This window comes from Physeter macrocephalus, chromosome 4 (assembly GCF_002837175.3).
Source record: "Physeter macrocephalus isolate SW-GA chromosome 4, ASM283717v5, whole genome shotgun sequence".
NCBI lineage: Eukaryota > Metazoa > Chordata > Mammalia > Artiodactyla > Physeteridae > Physeter > Physeter macrocephalus.
In genome coordinates, this window is record NC_041217.1 from 47,182,162 (window position 1) to 47,203,584 (window position 21,423).

Here is a 21,423-nt window from a genome sequence, read left to right on the forward strand (position 1 = left end):
CCCGCGTACCGCAAAAAAAAAAAAAAAAAAAAAAAAAAAAAAAAATCCTGGAAAGCACCTATACCTTCTGCCATTGGCTTCCTTGGCTGCTGCAACAAAAGTCTCCTGAATGGAGGTCCTAAGTCACCATTTGCATTATTTTGGGGGGAGCTACCTGAAACCCCAGTCTGTCCCCACACTGAAGTAACTGACCATAGAATTCCACATGAAAACTTGAGGACAATGAATCCCAACTGGCTTTATATTTTTGTCATTCTAAGCACTGTCCAAATTGCAAAGCCCCTTTCCCCCATCCTCCAAGTCTGTCTGTCCTCTCCCCTACCCTTCTCTCCTCATGCTGCTCTGTGCTTCCTTCACACCAATGATTCTCAAACTTGAGAATTAAACTTGATTCACAACCTGGAAGGCTTGTGAAAGCACAGACTTCTGGTTTCCACTGGAGTTCCTGATCCAGTAGGTCTCAGTTGGAACCTGAGTATTGGCATATCTAACAAGTTCCAAGGTGATGCTGCTTGTCTGGACCACACTTTGAGCACCACTGTTCTATACTCATTCATTCTCTCAAAACTTTCTTACTTCCTCTGGGACCAACACTGTTACGTGGCAACCAACTCTCCCTTCACCCTTGACCTTGGAACACACTCTTCCTTCCCTCCATATCCCTGTGTTGGCTGAAACCGGCATGACATCTTCTCCAGTATTGAGGGATCCTTCTCATACACCAGAAAAGAGCCATCTCCCCGGAAACAATTTTTTCTCTCAATATATGTCAAAGTCCCTCCACTTTAGAAACTTACCTGTCTCTTTCTATTTCCCACCACTCACTTCCTAACTATGCTTCTCTAGACATGGCAGAATCTAGCAACTGGTTATCTTCTCCACCTCATTTCTTATCACCATTTTGGGTGACTTCACTGCCAAAATGAAAGGCCTGCTTAAGTCTAGAGACTCCCCCATCATCAAAGCCAATCATTGGGCTGAGAACGTCTCCCTCTCTGAAATAATAAATCCAAATATCACATATGTACTGTGAACACAACCTCCTTTCATGGTTCCTATACTTCTTATTGCTACCAAATCTGTTCTTCAATTACAGAAACCCCAAGTCCTTTGACATCTTCGTTCATGCCAGGCATCAGTCCTGTATTTACATCCTTGTCTACCTAACCTGATCTACGCGGCCCATTGCTAGTGTCCTCAACTAGCTTGCTCTATCTTCTGCCTTTCCTTTACCTTCACATAGGCTGCTAGGGTCTGCCAGGGAAAAATCACAAGCAGTTGAACTAGGTGGTCTTGCTTGCATTCCCTGAGCACTTTGGACACACCTCTATATATCACTTTTCACAATACAGGATAAGGCTGGAATAACTCTTCTTTCTCTCATGCTCTACATCCAATCCATTTAGCAAATCCTTTTGGTTCTACCATCAAAATAATTTAGAATTGGACCACTTCTCATCACCTATATCCTGATCATTCTAGTTTAAAACAATATCATCTTTCCTCTGTATTGCCATAGCCTTCTTCCCACTTCCACCTTGGACCCAATATTTGGAGTCCATGCTCAACAAAGCAGACAGAACGATCCTGTAACATTAAGTCTGATTATGTCATTCTTCTGCCCAAAGTTTTCCAGGGCTTCCCATCCCAGTCCCTAGCAGAATTCCATTGCCTACTCTGATGACCAAGCACTACAGGATCTGCCCCACAGCCTCTCAGAGCTCCTCTCCTGCTCCTTTCCTTCTCATCATCTTTCTCACCAGAGGAGCCTCCTTTCTCTTCTTCAAATACGCCAAGGATGTCTGCACTGTGGCTCCTCTACTGGAATGAACCACCTCCAGATATCTGTGTGTTTTCCTCCTTCTCCTTCCTCTCAGCCCACTCTAGATGAAATTCTACCCCCTGCACTTCCTAAACCATTTCCCTGCTTATATGTCTCTATAACGTATGTCACTATCTGAAATATTATTTATTTTGCTACTTTTTTGCTTTGTCACCCCTGCTTAAACATAATCTCCATGAGGCAGGGGAATTTTGCCCCCAATGCCTAGACCAGCTATTTAGTAAGGGCTTAAAATAAGTTGTCTGATGTGATAAATTCATGAAATATGATTATAAAGTTCTTGAAAATAGATTCTGAGCCTAGTTCTTTTTGTTTCTTTAGCATCTAACACCAGGCTGTGGTATTAATTAATAAATGACTGTGGAAGAAGCAAATGAAAAAATGGATAGGATTTATGTTTGGCATCAGGAAAGGAGGATGGATGTTGGAGGAAAGGTGGACGAGAACTAGCCTTCACTTAGTGAAGCCACATGAAGAACCCTTGAAGGTCATGCCCCAACCTAGAGACTAGGTTGACCTTATTACTGACTCTAGCCTTTCCTGCTGGGAAAAGGGTGTTTTCAGTAAAACATTGGTAAAAACTTCCTTGCTCAGTGACTTTACTGTCATGAGGCAGTAAAATTCTTCACAGAAAGTATCTAGTTTAGGAAAATGATCGTATAAGAAATAGTGTCTGGACTGACATGTACACACTGATGTGTATAAAATTGATGACTAATAAGAACCTGTTGTATAAAAAAATAAATAAAATAAGATTAAAAAAAAAAAGAAATAGGGTCTGGTTTCCTGCTAGATAATTAGGAGCTGAGGTCATGCTCTGGGTCACTTAAAAGGTAATTCCCATTTGTCACTAATTGTAAACTCAACCCAAGTGAGCTATATTTATGATCGCCATCTGGGTTTGAAGGAGGCAAAGCATATGTGTTTTGGTATAACGGCCAGGCCTGTATTAATCTGCAAGGATGTCCTCAATTAGTCTAACTCATTAATCGCCACATCTGCCTGGTAGAGGATTCCTCTCTGGCTGAAGGATAACGGGACCTGAGAATGTTATTTCATTCTCTCAGCATTACATTGCTTCTCATGCTCCCAGCTGGTCTGCTGGGATTTCAGAAAGTCTTCTTTGTCAGGGAGCACTAATGGTCAGAAGCACATCTTGATATGCTTTGGGGACTAGCATTAACACAAAGAAACCCCACAGAGAGAAATAGTATAGCGGCCTCTCCTGGGCAGATTATTCTTTGTTGGCCACTCTTTATTCCAGAGTTGCTTCTATCCATCTATTCCTGCAGGTGGCATTGTGTGGCATCTCTCCTACATGCTCTTCACCCCACTGATGTCCAACCAGCCTGCTGCCTATTCAGCAAACAAGTCCAAGGCGCCTACCACTGCTGGCAAGGACATCAGCAAATTCTCCAAAACGGAAGTAGCTGGGACACCTTCTCAACACCTGTTCTTACTCTGGCTTGGAGTAAGAAATCAACAGATGATGAAATAAGGGTAACTTGGGTCCTTCCCAGTCTCTCATCTAGGTGTTTTCAACCCCAGATTCTGCTTTCATCATCAAGGGATTTCAGAGACCTTCAAAAGTCATTCAGTCCATACCCTACAAACCAGGCAACACTCACTCCAGAGAGAAGCACATTTGTCTTATACTTAAAGGTCTCCGTTCTACTATAACATCTCAGTGGACACCAATAATCCTGAAAATGAGAATTATTTTGCTATATAACTTGAACACTATTTTTTAATGTATTGATATGTCTTTTCTTCATCAGTATTGAGAGACAAAGAAAGGTTTTCAGTCTTTTACATAATAATCCTCTAAATATCTAATTTAACATTGCAAGCAAAATAGGGATTGATGTCAAATAATGAGTCTGAGCGCAGGCCCTGTAAGATGCTAGCTTTGTGACCCTGGTCAGCTTACTTACGCTGCTCCGAATCTCAATGTCTACATCTATAAGATGGGGGCAATATTCTATTCATTCAGTAAATATTTATTAAGTTTAGTTAGGTCCCATTTGTTTATTTTTGTTTTTATTTTCTTTACTCTAGGAGGTGGGTCAAAAAAGATCTTGCTGTGGTTTATGTCAAAGAGTGTTTTTCCTATGTTTTCCTCTAAGAGTTTTATAGTGTCCGGTCTTACAATTAGGTCTTTAATCCATTTTGAGTTTATTCTTGTCTATGGTGTTAGGTAGTGTTCTAATTTCATTCTTTTACATGTAGCTGTCCAGTTTTCCCAGCACCACTTTTTGAAGAGGTTGTCTTTTCTCCACTGTACATTTTTGCCTCCTTTGTCATAGATTAGGTGACCATAGGTGCGTGGGTTTATCTCTGGGCTTTCTATCCTGTTCCATTAATCTATATTTCTGTTTTTGTGCCAGTATCATACTGTCTTGATTACTGAGCTTTGTAGTATAGTTTGAAGTCAGGGAGCCTGATTCCTCCAGCTCTGTTTTTCTTTCTCAAGATTGCCTTGGCTATCTGGGGTCTTTTGTGTTTCCATGCAAATTGTAAAAGGAAACCGTAAACTAGACAAAAAGACAACCCTCAGAGTGAGAGAAAATATTTGCAAACGAAGCAATGAACAAAGGATTAATCTCCAGAATATACAAACAGCTCATGGAGCTCAATATAAAAAAAACAAACAACCCAATCAAAAAATGGGCAGAAGACCTAAACAGACCTCTCTCCAAAGAAGACAAACAGATGGCAAAGAGGCACATAAAAAGATGCTCAACGTCACTAATTATTAGAGAAATGCAAATCAAAACTACAATGAGGTATTACCTCACACAGGTCAGAATGGCCATCATCAAAAAACCTACAAACAATAAATGCTGGAGAGGGTGTGGAGAAAAGGGAATCCTCATACACTGTTGGTGGGAATGTAAATTGATACAGCCACTATGGAAAACAGTATGGAGGTTCCTTAAAAGACTAAAAATAGAACTACCATATGACCCAGCAATAACACTACTGGGCATATACCCTGAAAAAAACCATAATTCAAAAGGACACATGTATCCCAATGTTCACTGCAGCACTATTTACAATAGCCAGGACATGGAAACAACACAATGTCCAATGACAGATGAATGGATAAAGAAGATGTGGTACATATATACACAATGGAATATTACTCAGCCATAAAAAGGAATGAAATAGGGTCATTTGTAGAGATGTAGATGGACCTAGAGTCTGTCATACAGAGTGAAGTAAGTCAGAAAGAGAAAAAAAAATCATATAGTAACACATATATGTGAAATCTAGAAAAATGGTACAGGTGAACCGATTTGCAGGGCAGGAATAGAGACACAGACATAGAGAATGGACATGTGGACACGGTGGGGGGAAGGGGAGGGTGGGACAAATTGGGAGATTAGGATTGACATACATACACTACCATGCGTAAAATAGATAGATAGTGGGAACCTGCTATAAAGCACAGGAAGCTCAGCTCTGTGCTCTGTGGTGGTCTAGATGGGTGGGATTAGGGGGGTGGGAGGTCCAAGAGGGAGGGGATATATGTATACATACAGCTGATTCACTTTTCTGTACAGCAGAAACTAACACAACATTGTAAAGCAACTATACTCCAATAAAAATAAATACTTAAATAAATAAATATTTATTGAGTTCCTACTCAAGAACAAACTCTACGCATGGTTAATGATCTAAAAGAGACATTGACTGATGCTGGAAGTCTAGGTTGGGAAAGTTTCAATAAGAGAAATATTGTGTCTAGGCTGATGTGCTAGTAGCCTGAAAATCATCTTGTTCATGGCCCCTGACTCCAGTTGTATCAGGTTGACCATGAGGGACACAATCCCACAATATATACTCCTTAATATTTACTGAATACTTACTACTGCAGGCACTTAAAAACACTATACATAAATTCACTAATTTAACTCTCACTAGAAACATTATCTAGGGTACCATTATCCCCCATCCCATTTTACAGAGTAGTAAACTGAGGTACAAGGTGAAGTAAACTGCTCAAGGTCAAGTAGTTAGATGGTAGAGCAGAAATTGACCCTGGGTGGTCTGACTCCAGAGTCTACGTTTCCTGGAACGAGTCAGTCACCATGCTCCTTTCTAAGTGTTAGGGACATAATCATAGGCAAACTGAGACCAGAACTCTGCTCTCATGGAACTCACTGTCTAATGAGGTAAATAGATATTGAACAAGGCATTATAATAACAAACTGAGATAAATGTTCTGAAGGAAAGAAACATGGTACTATGAGGGCATCTAGTAGTGGCCCTGGACCCCTTCCGTACTGAGGAAGGACACTTGCTCTGAGATCTGCAGGCTGAGAGGAGTTAATCGGTGAAAGGGGTGGAACTGGAGAGTATCTAAGGCAGTGAGACTAACATGTGCAAAGGCTCTGTGTTGGAAATGGAAATGGTGTGTTGGAGGAACTGAGAAAGACAGTGAGGTTTCAGGAAATACAGAGATTGATGGGGAGTGTGGGCAAGAAGAGGCTGGAGAAGTGGGCAAGGGTCCCTCCATTTAAGTCCTAATATGCCTGTTACATATTTTGATCTTCATCACAAGAGGAACAGCAATCCATTAAAGAGTTGTAAGAAGAGGCGTTATGTGATCAGATTTCTGCGTTGAAAATAACAGTGCCTTTAACTGTTAAATGAGGCAATAAATGAAAGTCCTCTCAGAAGATGTAAAGTGCTACAGCATCAGTGATTTTAATTAAAGTAGGTCTAGGTCTCTCTACCCACTGTGACTTTGCATCACCCTTTGAACATTGTGGGATTGTGTCAACTCATAGCCAACTTCATACAGCTGGAGTCAGGAGCCACAGTTAAGGTGATTTGAGGGGTACCACATGCCAGCTTGGCAACAGCATTTCTCTTTTTGAAACTTGCACAACCTAAACTTCTAGCATCAGTCACCATCTCTGTTAATGTGCATATGCTATCGGTCCATTAGCAGTCCAGCTGTTAATAGAAATTACTAGTTGGTCAGATCACTTTCACTGGTGCCAGAGCCCCACAGAAGTGCTGCCCAAGAGAGTTAAATTCTGGTTGTGGAGGGGATATAATAAGCCTTAGAGCAAGTGATGATATCAAGATCTCCAGGGAGCTTCACGAGAAGAAGCAGCGAGAAGTGTGCTATTCGTGTAATGGATGTTGACTAAAAACAAACTCTTCCTAAGTGACAGGGGCTCATTCTGGTGCACTGAAGAGGGACAATTCTTTACCAAAGAACTGGTCCATAACAACTCTAAAATACAGAATGAAGATTTTGACACATCTTTGGTAGGGAGGGAGTGATATAACAAACAATTAATTCTAAATCTGTAGCCTTCCTATGCTGTAATTCAAAATAATCTTTCAGATGTGTACCAAAAAATATGAAGGGAGTAAGTTATCCGATCAGCCTCCTGAGGGCAGAGGTCACAGGTACTAAAGCACGTGGTACCATGTACCTAAGCACCTGGTGTATCGCCATGCATGTCTGGGGCCTTCACCAGTATCTCCTACTGGCTCTCTGACTTACAGACTATGTGGAACAACGGGATGCAATGCAGATTTCCGCCAGAGCCAGAGGTTGAGGAGTTCCTGGAAAGGAGATGCTCCTGTCCTGAGCCTTGAATTCTCCCCCTTCCCTGCTGAACTCCAGGTTGTTCTCTTTGACTCTCTTGCTCCCCCTTTCCCCATGGCGAGGGGAGGTCCCTGGAGCATCCCTCTGCTGGCCTCGGTGTCTCTTACCTTGGGCTTTGACATCATCCACCACTGGGCAAGGGGTCTTCACGATCACATCACTTGGCCTGGAGCGTCGTCCTGTGTTGTCCACTCCCCACAGGGTGAACCTGGCAGGGAGGGGAGGGTAGCATTAACAGAGAGAACCTGCGGTCCAGCTGACAGCCAAGGCTTACTGGATGGGCGGGTTTGCCCCTGGCTGCTCTCGCCACCCTGCCATGCACTTACTGCCGTCACCAGGTCATAAAGTATGCAGTCTAGAGCCTCTTGCTGCTTCCTGGTAGGTCTTGGGCTGTCATTTGCTGTCTTGAGGATATTACCTCATGGCGAGCATCACGGCATAGAGCAGTGGTTCTCAAAGTGGGGTCCCTGGACCAGTAGCATCACCGGGGAAGTTGATAGTAATGAACATTCTCATGCCCCATGCCAGACCTACTGAATCAGAAACTCTAGGGGTGGGGACAAAGATCTGTGCTATGACAAGCCTTCCAGGTGATTCTGATGCCAGTTACATTCTGACAACCACCAAGCTGAGGGAAAGAGCATGTATCTGTGGAAACAGATGGTCTCAAGTGGGTCTGAAGCCTCCACTCCCTGCCATGTGGAGTTGTAGTTAACTCCTCTGAGCTTTATTTTCCCTGTTCTGTGAAATGGAGCTGATAATAAAACTGCTTGTAGGTCATTGCGATGATGAAATGAGATAATAAAGTACAGGAAGACCTAGCGCAGTACCTGGAGCTCAATGACATTGCATAAATTATATTATTCTGTTCTGTCCATCTTGCACCCAGTCGAGGCTTTTATGCCGAGCACTGAGGACAATTCTCCTCTTTAAGTCAAAAGTGAAAACACCAGAGCTGGGGAGTCCTGACTTGCCTGTGACTAGGGGCTCTATTTCCTGCATGCAGCTGCTTCTGACCCACTTAGATGCTACCCGCCGTGGACCAGGAGTCCAGAGTGGAAACCTTATGCTACCCCTGGCAACGAGAAGATGTGGTTCTAAGAGCCCCCTCCACCCTTCAACACACACACACACACACACACACACACACACACACACACACACACACACACACACACATCAGGAAGAGGATGAAGACCCGGCCATCAAAGGCTGAATGTAAAATTTCCACCCTGGGTGATGGAATTGGATGGAGAGGAAAGAGCAACTCCAGGTTCTGCTACTCAGACAGGAATTTGAATATAACCATGAAGATAACCTCTGATGTCGGTGCCCGGGACCTCTAACAACTAATCTAGTGAGTCTAAAGCAAATCATTAATGCTGCTTTCCTTGCCTCTTTCTCTTTTGCTGTGCCGCCATGGGAGGTTGCATTTATTGGGAAGTCTGGATTTTCTTTCCTCTTGGCAGAGCTACAGGGAGGAAGAGAGGTGAAAAGAAGAAAGATGCCCCAAGACAGAGGGGCCAGGTACATGTTAAGGTAAATGAGCCTCAGACAGCTGAACCGATGAGGTAGAAAAGAAATGGAAATTGCCTAATGATTCTGCCAGGAAATATAAGTTTCTCTCAGCAGAGAAAAGACAGCCTTGCATCTGCGACTGCCTCCCCACAGAGGAGCTCAGGAAACGGTCAGGGTTAAGAACCTGTGTGTCCTGATGTGTTGTTTTCCCTCCCTCTGACTTCTCCAGTCTCATGCTGGAATCACATCCCACTGGATGTGCTGGCCCAGCTGGGTGCAGACCTGCCCGTGCGCTCCTGCGGGACTGCCCAGCCTCCTTGCCGTCAGTCAGACAAGGACCAGGTGCTTGGCTTTCTCATCTTACCTGCACAAGATGTCTCTGTCCGTTCTACTGTCCTCTGCTTCTTGTCTTGCTACTTAGTTCAGATCTACCACCTTACCTAGTACTAAACCCCTCTCCCACCCTGATCCGAAATCCAGGGACTGGCTTCTCCCCCGTCCCCATCCCTCCCCTCCTAGGTCTGAGTGAGCCCTTTGCGTCCAGCCTCACACACTGGGCTGCCTGGATCCTGAGCAATGGTAGCCCCTGGAATTTTTCATCATTCCCCACCCCCCATATACACACCTGATCAGTCTTTTGCTACTATTTGCTACTATTTCTAGCACTGTGACTGAGGCCACCAAACCTGAAGCCAGCATATCCGCTCTACCCTGTCTGGCACCTGCTCCATTTCCCAGTCGTATCCCATAAGCCGGTCTCAGGCCAGGTCTCTGCCCTTCTGCTTCAGACCACCTTGAGCTGTTTCTCAGAGGTGGGCCCAGAGGTACCCAGGGCAGACTGCAGACCTGCACCTCATGATCAGGGCTTCCCAGATGGGTGAATTCCCCCTCACCCTCATGTACCCTTCATGGAGCAGGAATCTCTCTCGCCGGAGATCCTGACGACAGGGTCCCTGACGTGTAGGAAGTCCGTGTCCCTGCTCAGAGGTGGGTCGCTTGATCTTTGTTGCAGACTCTGCCCTGACCCCACTTCTGGCTGCCCCTTCTCGTCAGAGTCAGGAGATAGGAAGCCCTGTTTGATGCCCAGGCACTGGCAAGGTCACAGGGCTGCTCGTGTGAGCCAGGCCCTGGGACCCGGTTCTCACCTCTGTGCTCTCTTCCTTCACTGGTCCCTCCCCAGCTGTGTGTCTGAGCCCAGACTGCCTGAGCCCCCGCCCTGAGATCCAGACTGCCTGCTGTCCTGTCCTCTGTAAGATGGCCCTGCTTCATCTTTTCCCGTCCGCCTCCCAGGGCCCCGAGCATCACCTTGGGACTCCAGGTCAGGGCTGGCATCTTGCTACATGGGCTACACGTAGCCCATGGGCTACATGATGCTGTCTGCCTGGATATTTACAGGCTTAGGGGTCACCTGCCCTAGACTGTCTATGGTAGGTTCCAGCCACCTTGTGTAGCGCACCCTTATTTAACCTTGAACCTTTAATTTCTAGCAATTTCCCTGGACTGTGATGAGAAATGTCCTAAGCTTCAGGTGCCAAAGTGGCTGTCAGATGGACGCCCTCTCTCAGTGCCTGGGATGGAGTTAATCCTCACCCCTTCCCGCTTGTCCCACTCCTCGGAATCTGCTTTGTGCTTCATCCTTCTGTGAGTTCCCACTAACTCTACAGGATCTTGGGCTGGGATGAAATTGTGTGTGCTGTAATTAATTCTCATTATTCTCACCGGGCAATTAGTAAAAAAATTTAGCGTCCTAAGCCCTTACCATTTTTAATAGCAAAGCCCTTCCCTTTATTAGGAAACAAAAGTCTTCCCACATCCTTCTAAGTAGAGAGGATGCCTGACCTAAAAACCCATCCTCGGCGCTCCCGGCTCCCTCGGTCCTGGAGGGGCCCTGAGGAGTAGCCAGGTTATTTTTACTATTGAAGCAAAGCCTGGGGAACACTCTACACGTTTCATGTGGAAATGTCGTGTGCACTTATTTCAGGAAGGTCCTCCGTTTATAGTCAGCATCATCATTTCCACCACTGGACACTAGTAGGATAGTAAGAAGATTATAGCTGGAATTACTGGACAGAAGAGATAAGCCCTGCTCCCAATACAGAGAGATAATGTGTAAGTACATTCACTGTCTCGTCCAAAGCTCCCGGGCCCTTTCCACCTCTGCCTGGCTGCTGGGACTGTTCAGCCTGTTGTTAGAGCCTGTATGACGACATGTATATCGTGTGTGTGCGTGCGTGTGTGTGTGTGAACCAACGTAGCCCTGCTCTGGCTCCAGGGCTGATGTTTTAAAGGACTGAAACTTGAAGTGCATGGAGCATCCTTGGGCCTCCTGCCAGGGGCTGACTGTCTCTGTCTGCGACTTTCACACTTGCCCCCTCCAGGTGTGGTGGTTTCTACGGATGGCTCCAAATCCACTCCCTTTTGCTGAATTATCTGTTCGTTGTCTCATGCCCCCTAAGGCAGCGGCTCTGCTGTGAGCGCACGCTGTGGTGGGGTGTGGTAGGCTACAAGGCCGGGGAGTCAGTTCCCCACTCTGGCCTCAGTTTCCTCATCTGTAAAATGAAGATAGAGTACCAGGCACACTTTAAGACCTCTTTTAACCAGGGATTCTTAACTGTTTTTGTACAGTCGACCCTTCTCAGAATAATGCTTTTCCAATGCATTAAAGTGCATAGGATGACAAAGTAAGCCATCTATACTGAAAGGCCATTCTGCCTCCGTGGACCCCAGGTGAAGAGCCAGCTCTATGCTTGCACGTGAGTTATAAGATCATGCTTGATCCTTCCAGTAGCCTGGACTGGCTGGGGAGTGAGACACAGATAAGAGAATGCAAACTTTGATTCAATTCTTAACCACCCGCCACACCCAGACAACAAGCTGTGTGATTCTGAGGAAGTTACTCAGTGTTGCTGAACCTCAGTTTCCTCATCTATAAAATGGGAACAATAACCCTAATCTCACAGGGTCGGGGTTGGGGGTTCCCAGAAGCACCTACACATAGTGAACCCTCCGTAAATGAAGGCTGCCTTCCTGCATATTACGGATAAGAAAACTTAGTTGCAGAAACGTTCAGTGTTCTGCTTAATCACTTAGTGGTTAGAAACAAAATCAGGTTTGGGGCCCATGTGTTCTCAACTCTTAACGCAGGGCTCCTGTCCTTGCACCAGGGACTGAAGCTCTGGTCCACTCGATGGCTCTGCAAGGAAGGAACGTCTCTCCCAGGCCCGCCTGCATGCTCTCTGCACATGATCTGCAGCGCCACCTAGTGGAGATTGGCTGTTTTTTTCCTCTGCCCAGTGCACTGTCTTAATTTCTTCAGCAATCAATCTTGACAGAACGTTTGTGTTTTACAAGACTTAAGAGGGAGACACTAGAAGCTCACCTAGGAGAGCAGAGTGGGAGAAGCCATCGGCCTCGGGTCTTTGTGAAATGTAGCCAGACCAAGGCCCTTATGAGGAGGGTCCCAGAGTGGGTAAGGGCTGGCACTCCTAACGGACAACCATGCCAGCCTGGTGCTTGTAGGAACTTTGAAATTCCTAATTAACATTTGGTACTTAGTGACAGGAATTACTGAGCCCTCGTTATAAATGGTAATTCCAGTTTCACTGAGTTTGAGGCATTTACAGCGGGTTAGGTTTTCCATGTTCCCAAATCTTTGTTCCTTATAACTGTTCCCCTCCTAATGAAGGGCCAGACTGCTCGAATCTCAGGCCAGCTGATGAGAATCCTAAGTAGACATTCCTTTGTCCTACAATTATCACTTATGTCTCTCTATATTTTCCAACCCCTCCAGAATACCACTTGTCTTTATGTGTGTTACTTTCATCAGCCTGGCCCCTTGGTTACATCTCCTTCTTGTACTGAAGATATTCAGCCTGAGCATCTAAGTTCATCTTGCAATCCATGCCACTCACATTTTTAGTGCTTTTCATCTTTGAACTCTTCCACTATGGAAATGGAAATGATTTATTCCAGAGACCTTGACTCTGTTCCCATGACCTCATCTGTAAACTGTTAAATGTTTTTCATACTGATGGGGTCAAAGAGTCCCAGAACTACATTGCTATGAATTCTGCCTTCACCCCCCCGCAATTTTCCCGTCATGACTTAGATTCCATCACTATCTCTCCTCTCTTGGTGTCTTTTATGTCTGCTTCGTGAATACTTTACTGTTGTTCCCAGAGCACCGAGGGAAACGGGAAAGAGCTACCAAAAAGAATAGAGCTGTTCCAAGTGCCACAATACAGGAGCTCACTGTATTTTCTTTGAAGAAAGACCATCTCTCACCTCTATAAACTATCTATTTCAATGCCACTAGAGCAGAATTCTTGGTATTCTACTCCTTTCCTCCAAAACAAAATTAATCATCTCCTCTGACTTAACAGCATTCACTCTATTTTCCCAAGCTCACTTTCTTCTATCCCCTTTATTCACTATCTGCTTCTACCCTGTTGTCTATTCGCCGCTCACCACAGCATGCCTCTTTGCCTTTGCCCTTGCTGTTTCCTCTGCCCGGTGTGCCTTTTCCAACGTTATGCTTCCTACTGAAATTCTACACAACCTAATTCAGATGACGTCCTCTCTAGTTAGAAGGAATCACTTCTTTCTTTTCTACAACAGGTTCCTTGCTCTTTTACATCTAGCTTTAATTTCAATCGCCTGATGTTAACGTTAGTTGTTTATATGTTGCAGACTAGGATGGGACTATATTATCTTTCTTGATCCTCCCCCTCCAGTACCGAGAAGGTTCTCTATAATGCTGATTGAGACAAGACTTGAGACACTCATATTTTTCAAAGTCTCTAAAGGAACTTAAGTAGCTAAAAGGAACCAGCTAAAAGTCTGGGGGCATTCAGGGTAAGGAATAAATAGGCAGGTGTCTGTCACTCACATGTAGATGGTGTCAGGTTCCAGGCATTGTATGATCAGAGAGATGGTGGTGAGCTGCTTGTCCGGGACCTGAGAGGGCATTGCACAAGGAGACTTCGCTCCGGAGATGATGTCGTCAACAAAGCTCAGCACCGTTTCTGCCCAGAGGGGAAGGAATGGAAAAGGCATGAGAAACGGTGATGGCCAAGCAACACCTGGTTGGGATTGACTCCGTTAGAACTTAACATTAAAATCACTCGGTCCCCGGTCTTCTCAAATTCCTAGTAGGTCAAGGAGACCCAGAAGGAATGGTCTTTTCTGTTTCATATTTAATCAGTTTGGAGCCATCTGTCCAGAGTTAGCTGAGACAACCAAGGCAAGATGTACGTAGCACATCTGCGAGCTCTTTTATGACACGTTCTTGGCTTGGGCAGAAAACAGTTGTTCTGGCCAATGGTCGTTGCCAGACCTTTGCAGTACCTGTGCACTTCAGGAAAGGGCCTCGGAAGAAGCCGTAGCCAGCTCTCCGTGCCCAAAGGCACTGCATATGCTTCCAAGCCACAGTGATAGTTTCACCAGAAGCTATTTACCCTGCACTAGACTGTGGATGCTACCACCCCGCTGGTGCCCACACTCGCGTCAGTTTTAGGAATGATTTATGTTCACCTCTCCCTATGTGTAGACAGTGAAATACTAAGGCATGAAACATTTTTCATGGGGTGTTTCCACTCCTTGAAGACGTCTCTCTTCTAGCTGTACCTGGCAAAACAAGGTTCGCTTTAGGACAAGACATGGGGTAATAAGCCCATCTGTTTCTACATGCTTTTGCCTGGATGGGGCGGGGAGTTGGGGTTATTAGCAAAGAAACTTTTTTCTGTAATCATGGCAGTGGTTAACATAGAATTGTTTCCTAATTGTGGGCTAGGATAACTAGTGTACTGTATTGTTGTTTCTTTGTGTGCCTAGAGACAATGAAATGGACCCCTCTTTTATAAATAAAAACAAAATCAAAACAAGACTTTGTCAGATGCTCACTATGCAAAAACTCTCAAATGGAAAAGAGTTTTGGTTGCTGCTTCTTCTCCCTGCTCCTCCTACGTTGCCCGGGGATACTGGGGACCCAGGGCAAAGCCAGGAGGCAGGACATTTTCCTTTTCTTTTCTTTTTGCCACCCTGGATCAAGATGAGCCTGTGAAGTGGGAGATGCTCACCTGTCTCCACTTTGGAGTGGTCCATCCTGTCAGTGACCTTTTCTTGACGGATGAGGTAATCTACAATCTGCACCCCGATTGGAGGCTCTGAGTGTTCCCACTCCAGGACCACGAGGGTGCTGCTGGGCTCATGAACCGTGGAGAGTCTGAGCCTGAGTGCAGACAGCAAGAAACATGAAATGGGGGCCCAGCCGAGACCTGTGATGTCTTCTGATACCACCACTGGCCACCTTCTCAATTATTATGATAGCGTAAACTCTTCTTTCTAACCTTTCTTAACCAACCACTAGGACGACTTCTTTGAGGGTGTGTCTCCTTCACTGTAAAATAAAGATTCTTGAAGATCCTTAAAGTCTATATTTTGTTCATCTAAGTGCCTGTTACACATTGGGAACTCAACATATATCTGTAAATAAATAAATAAGCAGGTGAGTCAAAGGTGAATGAATGCCTGCATTTTACAGGGTTAGTGGATAGGGCTTTTGGAGTAGCACTTTATAGGGCTTGAAAATGTAATTTCTGGGTTTGCTCTTGAAAAATAAGAAAATGTGCCTATAATGCTCATACCAAGGCCCACTAAAGGGGATGTCTGGGAGAGCCCTGCATTAAGAAGGACAGTCAGCTCAGCTTCGAGAACATTACAGGATTGCCCTGCTGGTGGAACCCTGGCTTCCCCTCCTGCTACAGGTACTAACACGTGCTCAGTTTGCAGGCAATGCTCATAGGGGGCTTTACTGGGCCAGAGAAAGTTTGACACGTGTCAAGTTCTCCTCAGGGCGTTGTCCTACGTCTGCACACTCAGGTTCTGATTTCAGTTTCTGTCTTTACTCTTGGGTTTCTATGAATATCCTGATTCCAGACTCTAGTCCCTCCTTGCTTTTCCCAATTCATTGTCTCCTTGTGTCATGTAAATTGTCCATTTTGACCACTCTGCCATCTCATAACTCTTTATGCCTTGTAGAGACTCAATAAACACTATTAACATTCATTGGCATGGGTCTTCTAATGATCCAAGAGGTTTCAATTCTCTGCCTTGTCCTGACTTCATGTGTGTGTGTTAGGTTTCTCACTTGCTTCTTGTCCCCTGTTTCTTCCTAGACCGCTGGCTTTAGGGAGTTTTCCCTGTTTATCTCACGCCAGCCTCAGTCCCTTACATGAGTCTCTGCCATTCATTCCCAACCTTGGCTCCTATATCTCATGACCACTCATAATCCTGATGCTCTAGCCTCTACTCTGCTCACCAGATGTGTCATTGGTCTCAAGGATCCCCAGGCAAGGTACTGTGGATGGATCCCATCAAAGCAATGTTCCATTTCAATTCAACAAATATTTATTAAGCACCCACCACTTATAAGAATGTGCTCGGTGCTGAAGATGCACTGGTGCAGAAGCCAACTCCAGCCCCTGCTTTTATGGAGTGGTCACTAGACCAACATACAAATTATACATGTGATTGTAATAATGTGTGATAAGAACTTTAACAAGAAATCATGGGAAGCTGTGGGAGCAACAGTAAGGAATTCAACTGGTGGGAAAATAACACAAACCACATGCTCTTTAGTGGCTTACTATGAAGGAGTGCATAGTCTGCATATGACACTAAAGATGGAACAGACCCAAAACAGTGCGGATATTCATTAATTAGAATCATATGCAGAGGACTATTTTGAAGAAAAAAGCATTAGGAAGCTTAAGTAAGTAACTAAGCCTTACTGAGAACTCAGATTCCGTGAAAATATGGGCTAAGGCTGGCCTCTACTGAGAAATAGGAGTGTGTATGATTTAAACAGGCTTGTGTAAAACTAGAGTGCATTTCTATATCCAACTACTGATAAAATTTCAAGAAATTATGGTTTGCTGCTGGAAGAAGTGATTAGAGTTGACAAGAAAAGTGAAGTCCTTTATAGATGTTCCTGTTTATGGAAATTTAGCCCAATTTAATCTCTTTTGCTATGACATTTAGTAAATGCAGATTTAGAAATGAAATCAGCCCTAGGACACAAATGGCTGGATCTGGCATCCACCTGATGAAAACAATTTGGTAGCTTTAGTGTTGTGTGTCAAAGGTAGCTTTCTTAGTTGGTGAATCAGTCTAGAAGCACCATCTTCTGGAGTTCCCTTTCTGCCAAAAGAAAGACCTTTCACTAATAATGAGCTTGATTCTCTTTTGAACTAAGAGGTCTAAGTCATGGCTGTAAAGAGCAAGAAGCCAATGGCTAGTGTGTCTAAAATGACCCACACAGAGAAGGCCTGTAGACGAAAGAAGACATTGGCTTGTAATGACCCTGTACCACTGTGTTCTCCTCTTTCTCAATGTTCCTCCTCCTCAGTCCTGGCCCTTTATTGCCCACCCACACTTTCATGGAACAGACCAGATAGCAGTATGCACACAGACCAGCCTCTCACTTGCTGGTTTCCTCCTGCCATCTTGCTCCTGCTTACTCAGCCCTCCAGTTACTGAGTCCTGATCCTTCCTTTGGGCTCTCTTTGCCTTACCAATCCATGCTTCTCCAGCTCGTCCTACCATCCCTCTTTATTAGACACAATATTTCCGTGCTTCACTCCCATGGCAGATCACATTGGAGGCTAACAGGAGTTCCTGCCCTTTACATGAGTTCAGCCAGTTCTGTTCAGCCTTCCTCCGAGTGTATGAAAACTGGACGTGTTCATTTTCAGCCACCTTTGCAGCCCTTTGTACTTTGTTCACCCCTCAAATGCAGATGCCCCTTAATGCACATCCTTGACCCTCTGCTCTTCCCAGTTGACAGTCATTCTGGAGCATCCTTTCTCATAGCTGTGGTTCCATTTCTCATTTCCTTGGGGCTGAGTTCAATCTTCTTATCTCGACTGTTTACTTTGTTATAGGGCTCCAGATCATCTTTCCTCATGACCGCTGACTATCTCTATAGGACTGCCCCACTGTAATTCTAAGGCAGGTCCAAAGGGAACCAACCTCCTCCTCAAACCTGCTTATCCTGTGATGCTTCTTTTCTCAACTGTAGCCTATTCATCTTCTCAGCCACTGAGGTCATAAGTCTTAAGTCCATTCTCAACTTTTCCTTCCTTCTCACGCCCACAGTCAATCAGTCACCAAACCCTGCTGGTTCTACCCAAAGTCATCTCTGAGTTGTATCCTCTGTGTACTATACTATTATGGTTAAGATAACGGTCTCTTAGCTATGGCCCTGCTTCCTGCTCTATAACCGTGGAAAAACTATTCAGTCCATCTGAATCCATTTCCCTGTCTATTAAAGGGGGGGTGGTGGTGATAACAGTACCTAACTGTTCCACACAGTGCCCAACACCCAGTAAGTGTGTTGTTGTCCTGGGTCTTATTACTGACCTCTATCTTCCTCCATTGCAATATTACATTTACCCCTCTTTGCTTCTAGCCATGCTCTCCTGCTTTCTCCACCTTTGGGGAGAAATTCAAGTGCTATCGCCCTTTATTAAGCCTTCACTATTCTTCAAATTCAGACTTGACTGTTTCCTTTTCACACTGTCTTTAAATGTCTCATATAACTCTTATCCTACCATTTCTGCTACTGTTAAATTGGTTCACTTGCCTCCCTAGAAGACTGAAAGCGCCCTGAAGGCAGGTACTGCACCATGTTTTTCTTTCTGTTCCCCAGTACCCAGCCCACTGCTTGGAAAAGAGTAGACACTCTTTAATATATGTTTGCAGAATAATGGTGAGGCACACAAGCCAGAGAAAGGCCGAGAAAGGGAATCGTACACGGGCTGTGGCAGAGGCGCACAGGCAGGGAGTCCATCAGTTCCGAAAGCGCTGGGGTCACATCGACACCAGTCCTCGATGACATCTCCGGTCCCGGAGCACCAGAGGGAGCTCATGGTGGCCTCCAGCAAGAGCTGCAAGAGAGGGCGGAGAAAAGAGTAAGCGTCAGGGAGCCAGGGCTGGGTCCCCAGAGTCAAGAGGCAGAGCGTCAGGGCTCTGCTTGGCCCTAAATAACTCCAGTCAGCAGCCTGTAGCACCACGTCTCCATTTACTTCTACCCCAGAAGAGTGTTTCTGGGAAGCCTGGACCTTGGAGGACCTGTAGGGTGTCTCTGTCTCATTAGCATAATAGTTCATCCCTGTGGTTGAGGGCTGTCATCTTGGAATCAAGTCTTATTCCACCTCGCATCTCCCTCCCTCCCAATTCCGCACCATCGTTCCACACACCTAGGGCTCTAGAGACATGACCTCTTCCCCATACGCTCAGCAGGGCCAGACTTGACCACTCTCCCTCGGGCCAGAGGCACTCAGCCTTTTTGCAAATGCCTCTCTGAGCATCCTTCTCTGCCCTCTTCACCCTGCCCCAGTATTTCCTCTGCATTCCTTCAGCATGCCTTGTATCTCACTTACAATATTCATGCGATTCTGCTTTGGGTTGTGATTATGCATTAGACCTCTCTTTTCCTCGTAGAAGGTAGAAACCATGTGACACACAGGCTAAGAGCTGTGCTCTGGGGCAGTCCCTCTAGGTGAGAACTCCAGCTCTGCCAACCACTGCCATGTGACCTTGGGCAAATTACATAAACTCAGGCTCCTCAATGGTAAAATGGGATAAAAACAGCACTTTCCTTATAAGGATGTTGTGACAATTAGATGAAATAAATACATGCCAAAGGGCATGGCATAGTGCCTATGCTATGCACACATTAGTTGCATATAAATAGTACATGTTAGTCATCAATAAATAACAGCAATTGTTATTGTCTTTGAATGACAGGGTTGGGTCTTATGTGGAAGCTTGTAAATAACACAGAGTAATTCTTTACATACAGTGGTTTCACAGCAGATATTCACTATTCAATTAAAGGACAACAAGATAAAATTAGATCACTGAGGGAACAGAACTTATGAGAGGGGCAAGTCCCTGGTGAGGAACTGGGTCCTGACAGGCACTGACCCCTGGGTGAGGCCCTGCTGCCTCAACCACAGCCCAGGGTGGGGGAGAGCCTGAGACGGCTCTCTGAGACAGCAGGGCAAGCTCAGGGCTTTCTCTCCAGGTCAACTCAACCTCTGCAGCCTCTGCTTTTCCTTTGATTCTGTTCCCTCTGTTTCATCCTCATCACACCCACACATAATGGATAAATTAGAGAAATGAAACAGCTATCCTGGAAAGTTTTAGGCCAAACAATTAAAAGAAAGAAAAAAGAGAAGAGGATAAGAAAAAGAAGAGATAATCCTACAAAACTCAATATGTCCAAGCCCAAAGCCAGTATCCTATGTCCCATCCATCTCAGGTTAGAAGAGATGACATAAAGTCCATACTGACCCCCCTCCTTGGTTGGGAGCCTCAAGGGAGCAGGGATTCTCTGTTATCACTATGATTTGTGTAGAGCTTTAGAATTTACAAAGCCCTTAATTTATTTTTTTCCCTATTTTTTTAAAACATTTTTATTGGAGTATAATTGCTTTACAATGGTGTGTTAGTTTCTGCTGGATAACGAAGTGAATCAGCTATACGTATATATATTTCCCCATAACCCCTCCCTCTTGCATCTCCCTCCTATCCTCCCTATCCCACCGCTCTAGGTGGACACAAAGCACAGAGCTGATCTCCCTGTGCTATGCGGTGGCATCCCACTAGCTATCTATTTTACATTTGGTAGTGTATATATGTCCATGCCACTCTCTCACTTCGTCTCAGCTTATCCTTCCCCCTCCCCGTGTCCTCAAGTCCATTCTCTACATCTGCATCTTTATTCCTGTCCTGCCCCTAGGTTCATCAGAACCAATTTTTATTTTAGATTCCATATATATGTGTTAGCATACAGTATTTGCTTTTCTCTTTCTGACTTACTTCACTCTGTATGACAGTCTCTAGGCCCATCCACCTCACTAGAAATAACTCAATTTCGTTTCTTTTTATGGCTGAGTAATATTCCATTGTATACATGTGCCACATCTTCTTTATCCATTCATCTCTCAATGGACACTTAGGTGCTTCCATGTCCTGGCTATTGTAAATAGAGCTGCAATGAACATTGTGGTACATAAGCCTTTTTGAATTACGGTTTTCTCAGGGTATATGCCCAGAAGTGGGTTTGCTGGGTTGTAGGGTAGTTCTATTTTAAGTTTTTTAAGGAACCTCCGTACTGTTCTCCATAGTGGCTGCATCACATTCACACCAACAGTGCAAGAGGGTTCCTTTTTCTCCACACCCTCTCCAGCATTTTTTGTTTGTAGATTTTTTGATGATGGCCATTCTGACTGGTGTGAGGTGATACCTCATTGTAGTTTTGATTTGCATTTCTCTAATGATTAGTGGTGTTGAGCATCCTTTCATGTGTTTGTTGGCAATCTGTATATCTTCTTTGGAGAAATGTCTATTTAGGTCTTCTGCC

General features: G+C 44.9%; 1 protein-coding gene across 2 annotated transcripts in view; it reads right to left on the reverse strand.

Moving 5' to 3' along the window:
* ASTN1 (astrotactin 1) overlaps positions 1–21,423 on the reverse strand; it is a 323,018-nt gene that overhangs the window by 10,174 nt on the left and 291,421 nt on the right. For both annotated transcript variants that reach the window (XM_024133669.1, XM_028488086.1), the window contains exons 18-21: positions 18,807–18,940; positions 15,071–15,222; positions 13,882–14,017; positions 7,583–7,683 (exon numbers count right to left, since the gene is read on the reverse strand). In XM_024133669.1, coding sequence (XP_023989437.1) covers positions 7,583–7,683; positions 13,882–14,017; positions 15,071–15,222; positions 18,807–18,940 — 523 coding nt within the window. The remainder of the gene's footprint in view (positions 1–7,582; positions 7,684–13,881; positions 14,018–15,070; positions 15,223–18,806; positions 18,941–21,423) is intronic.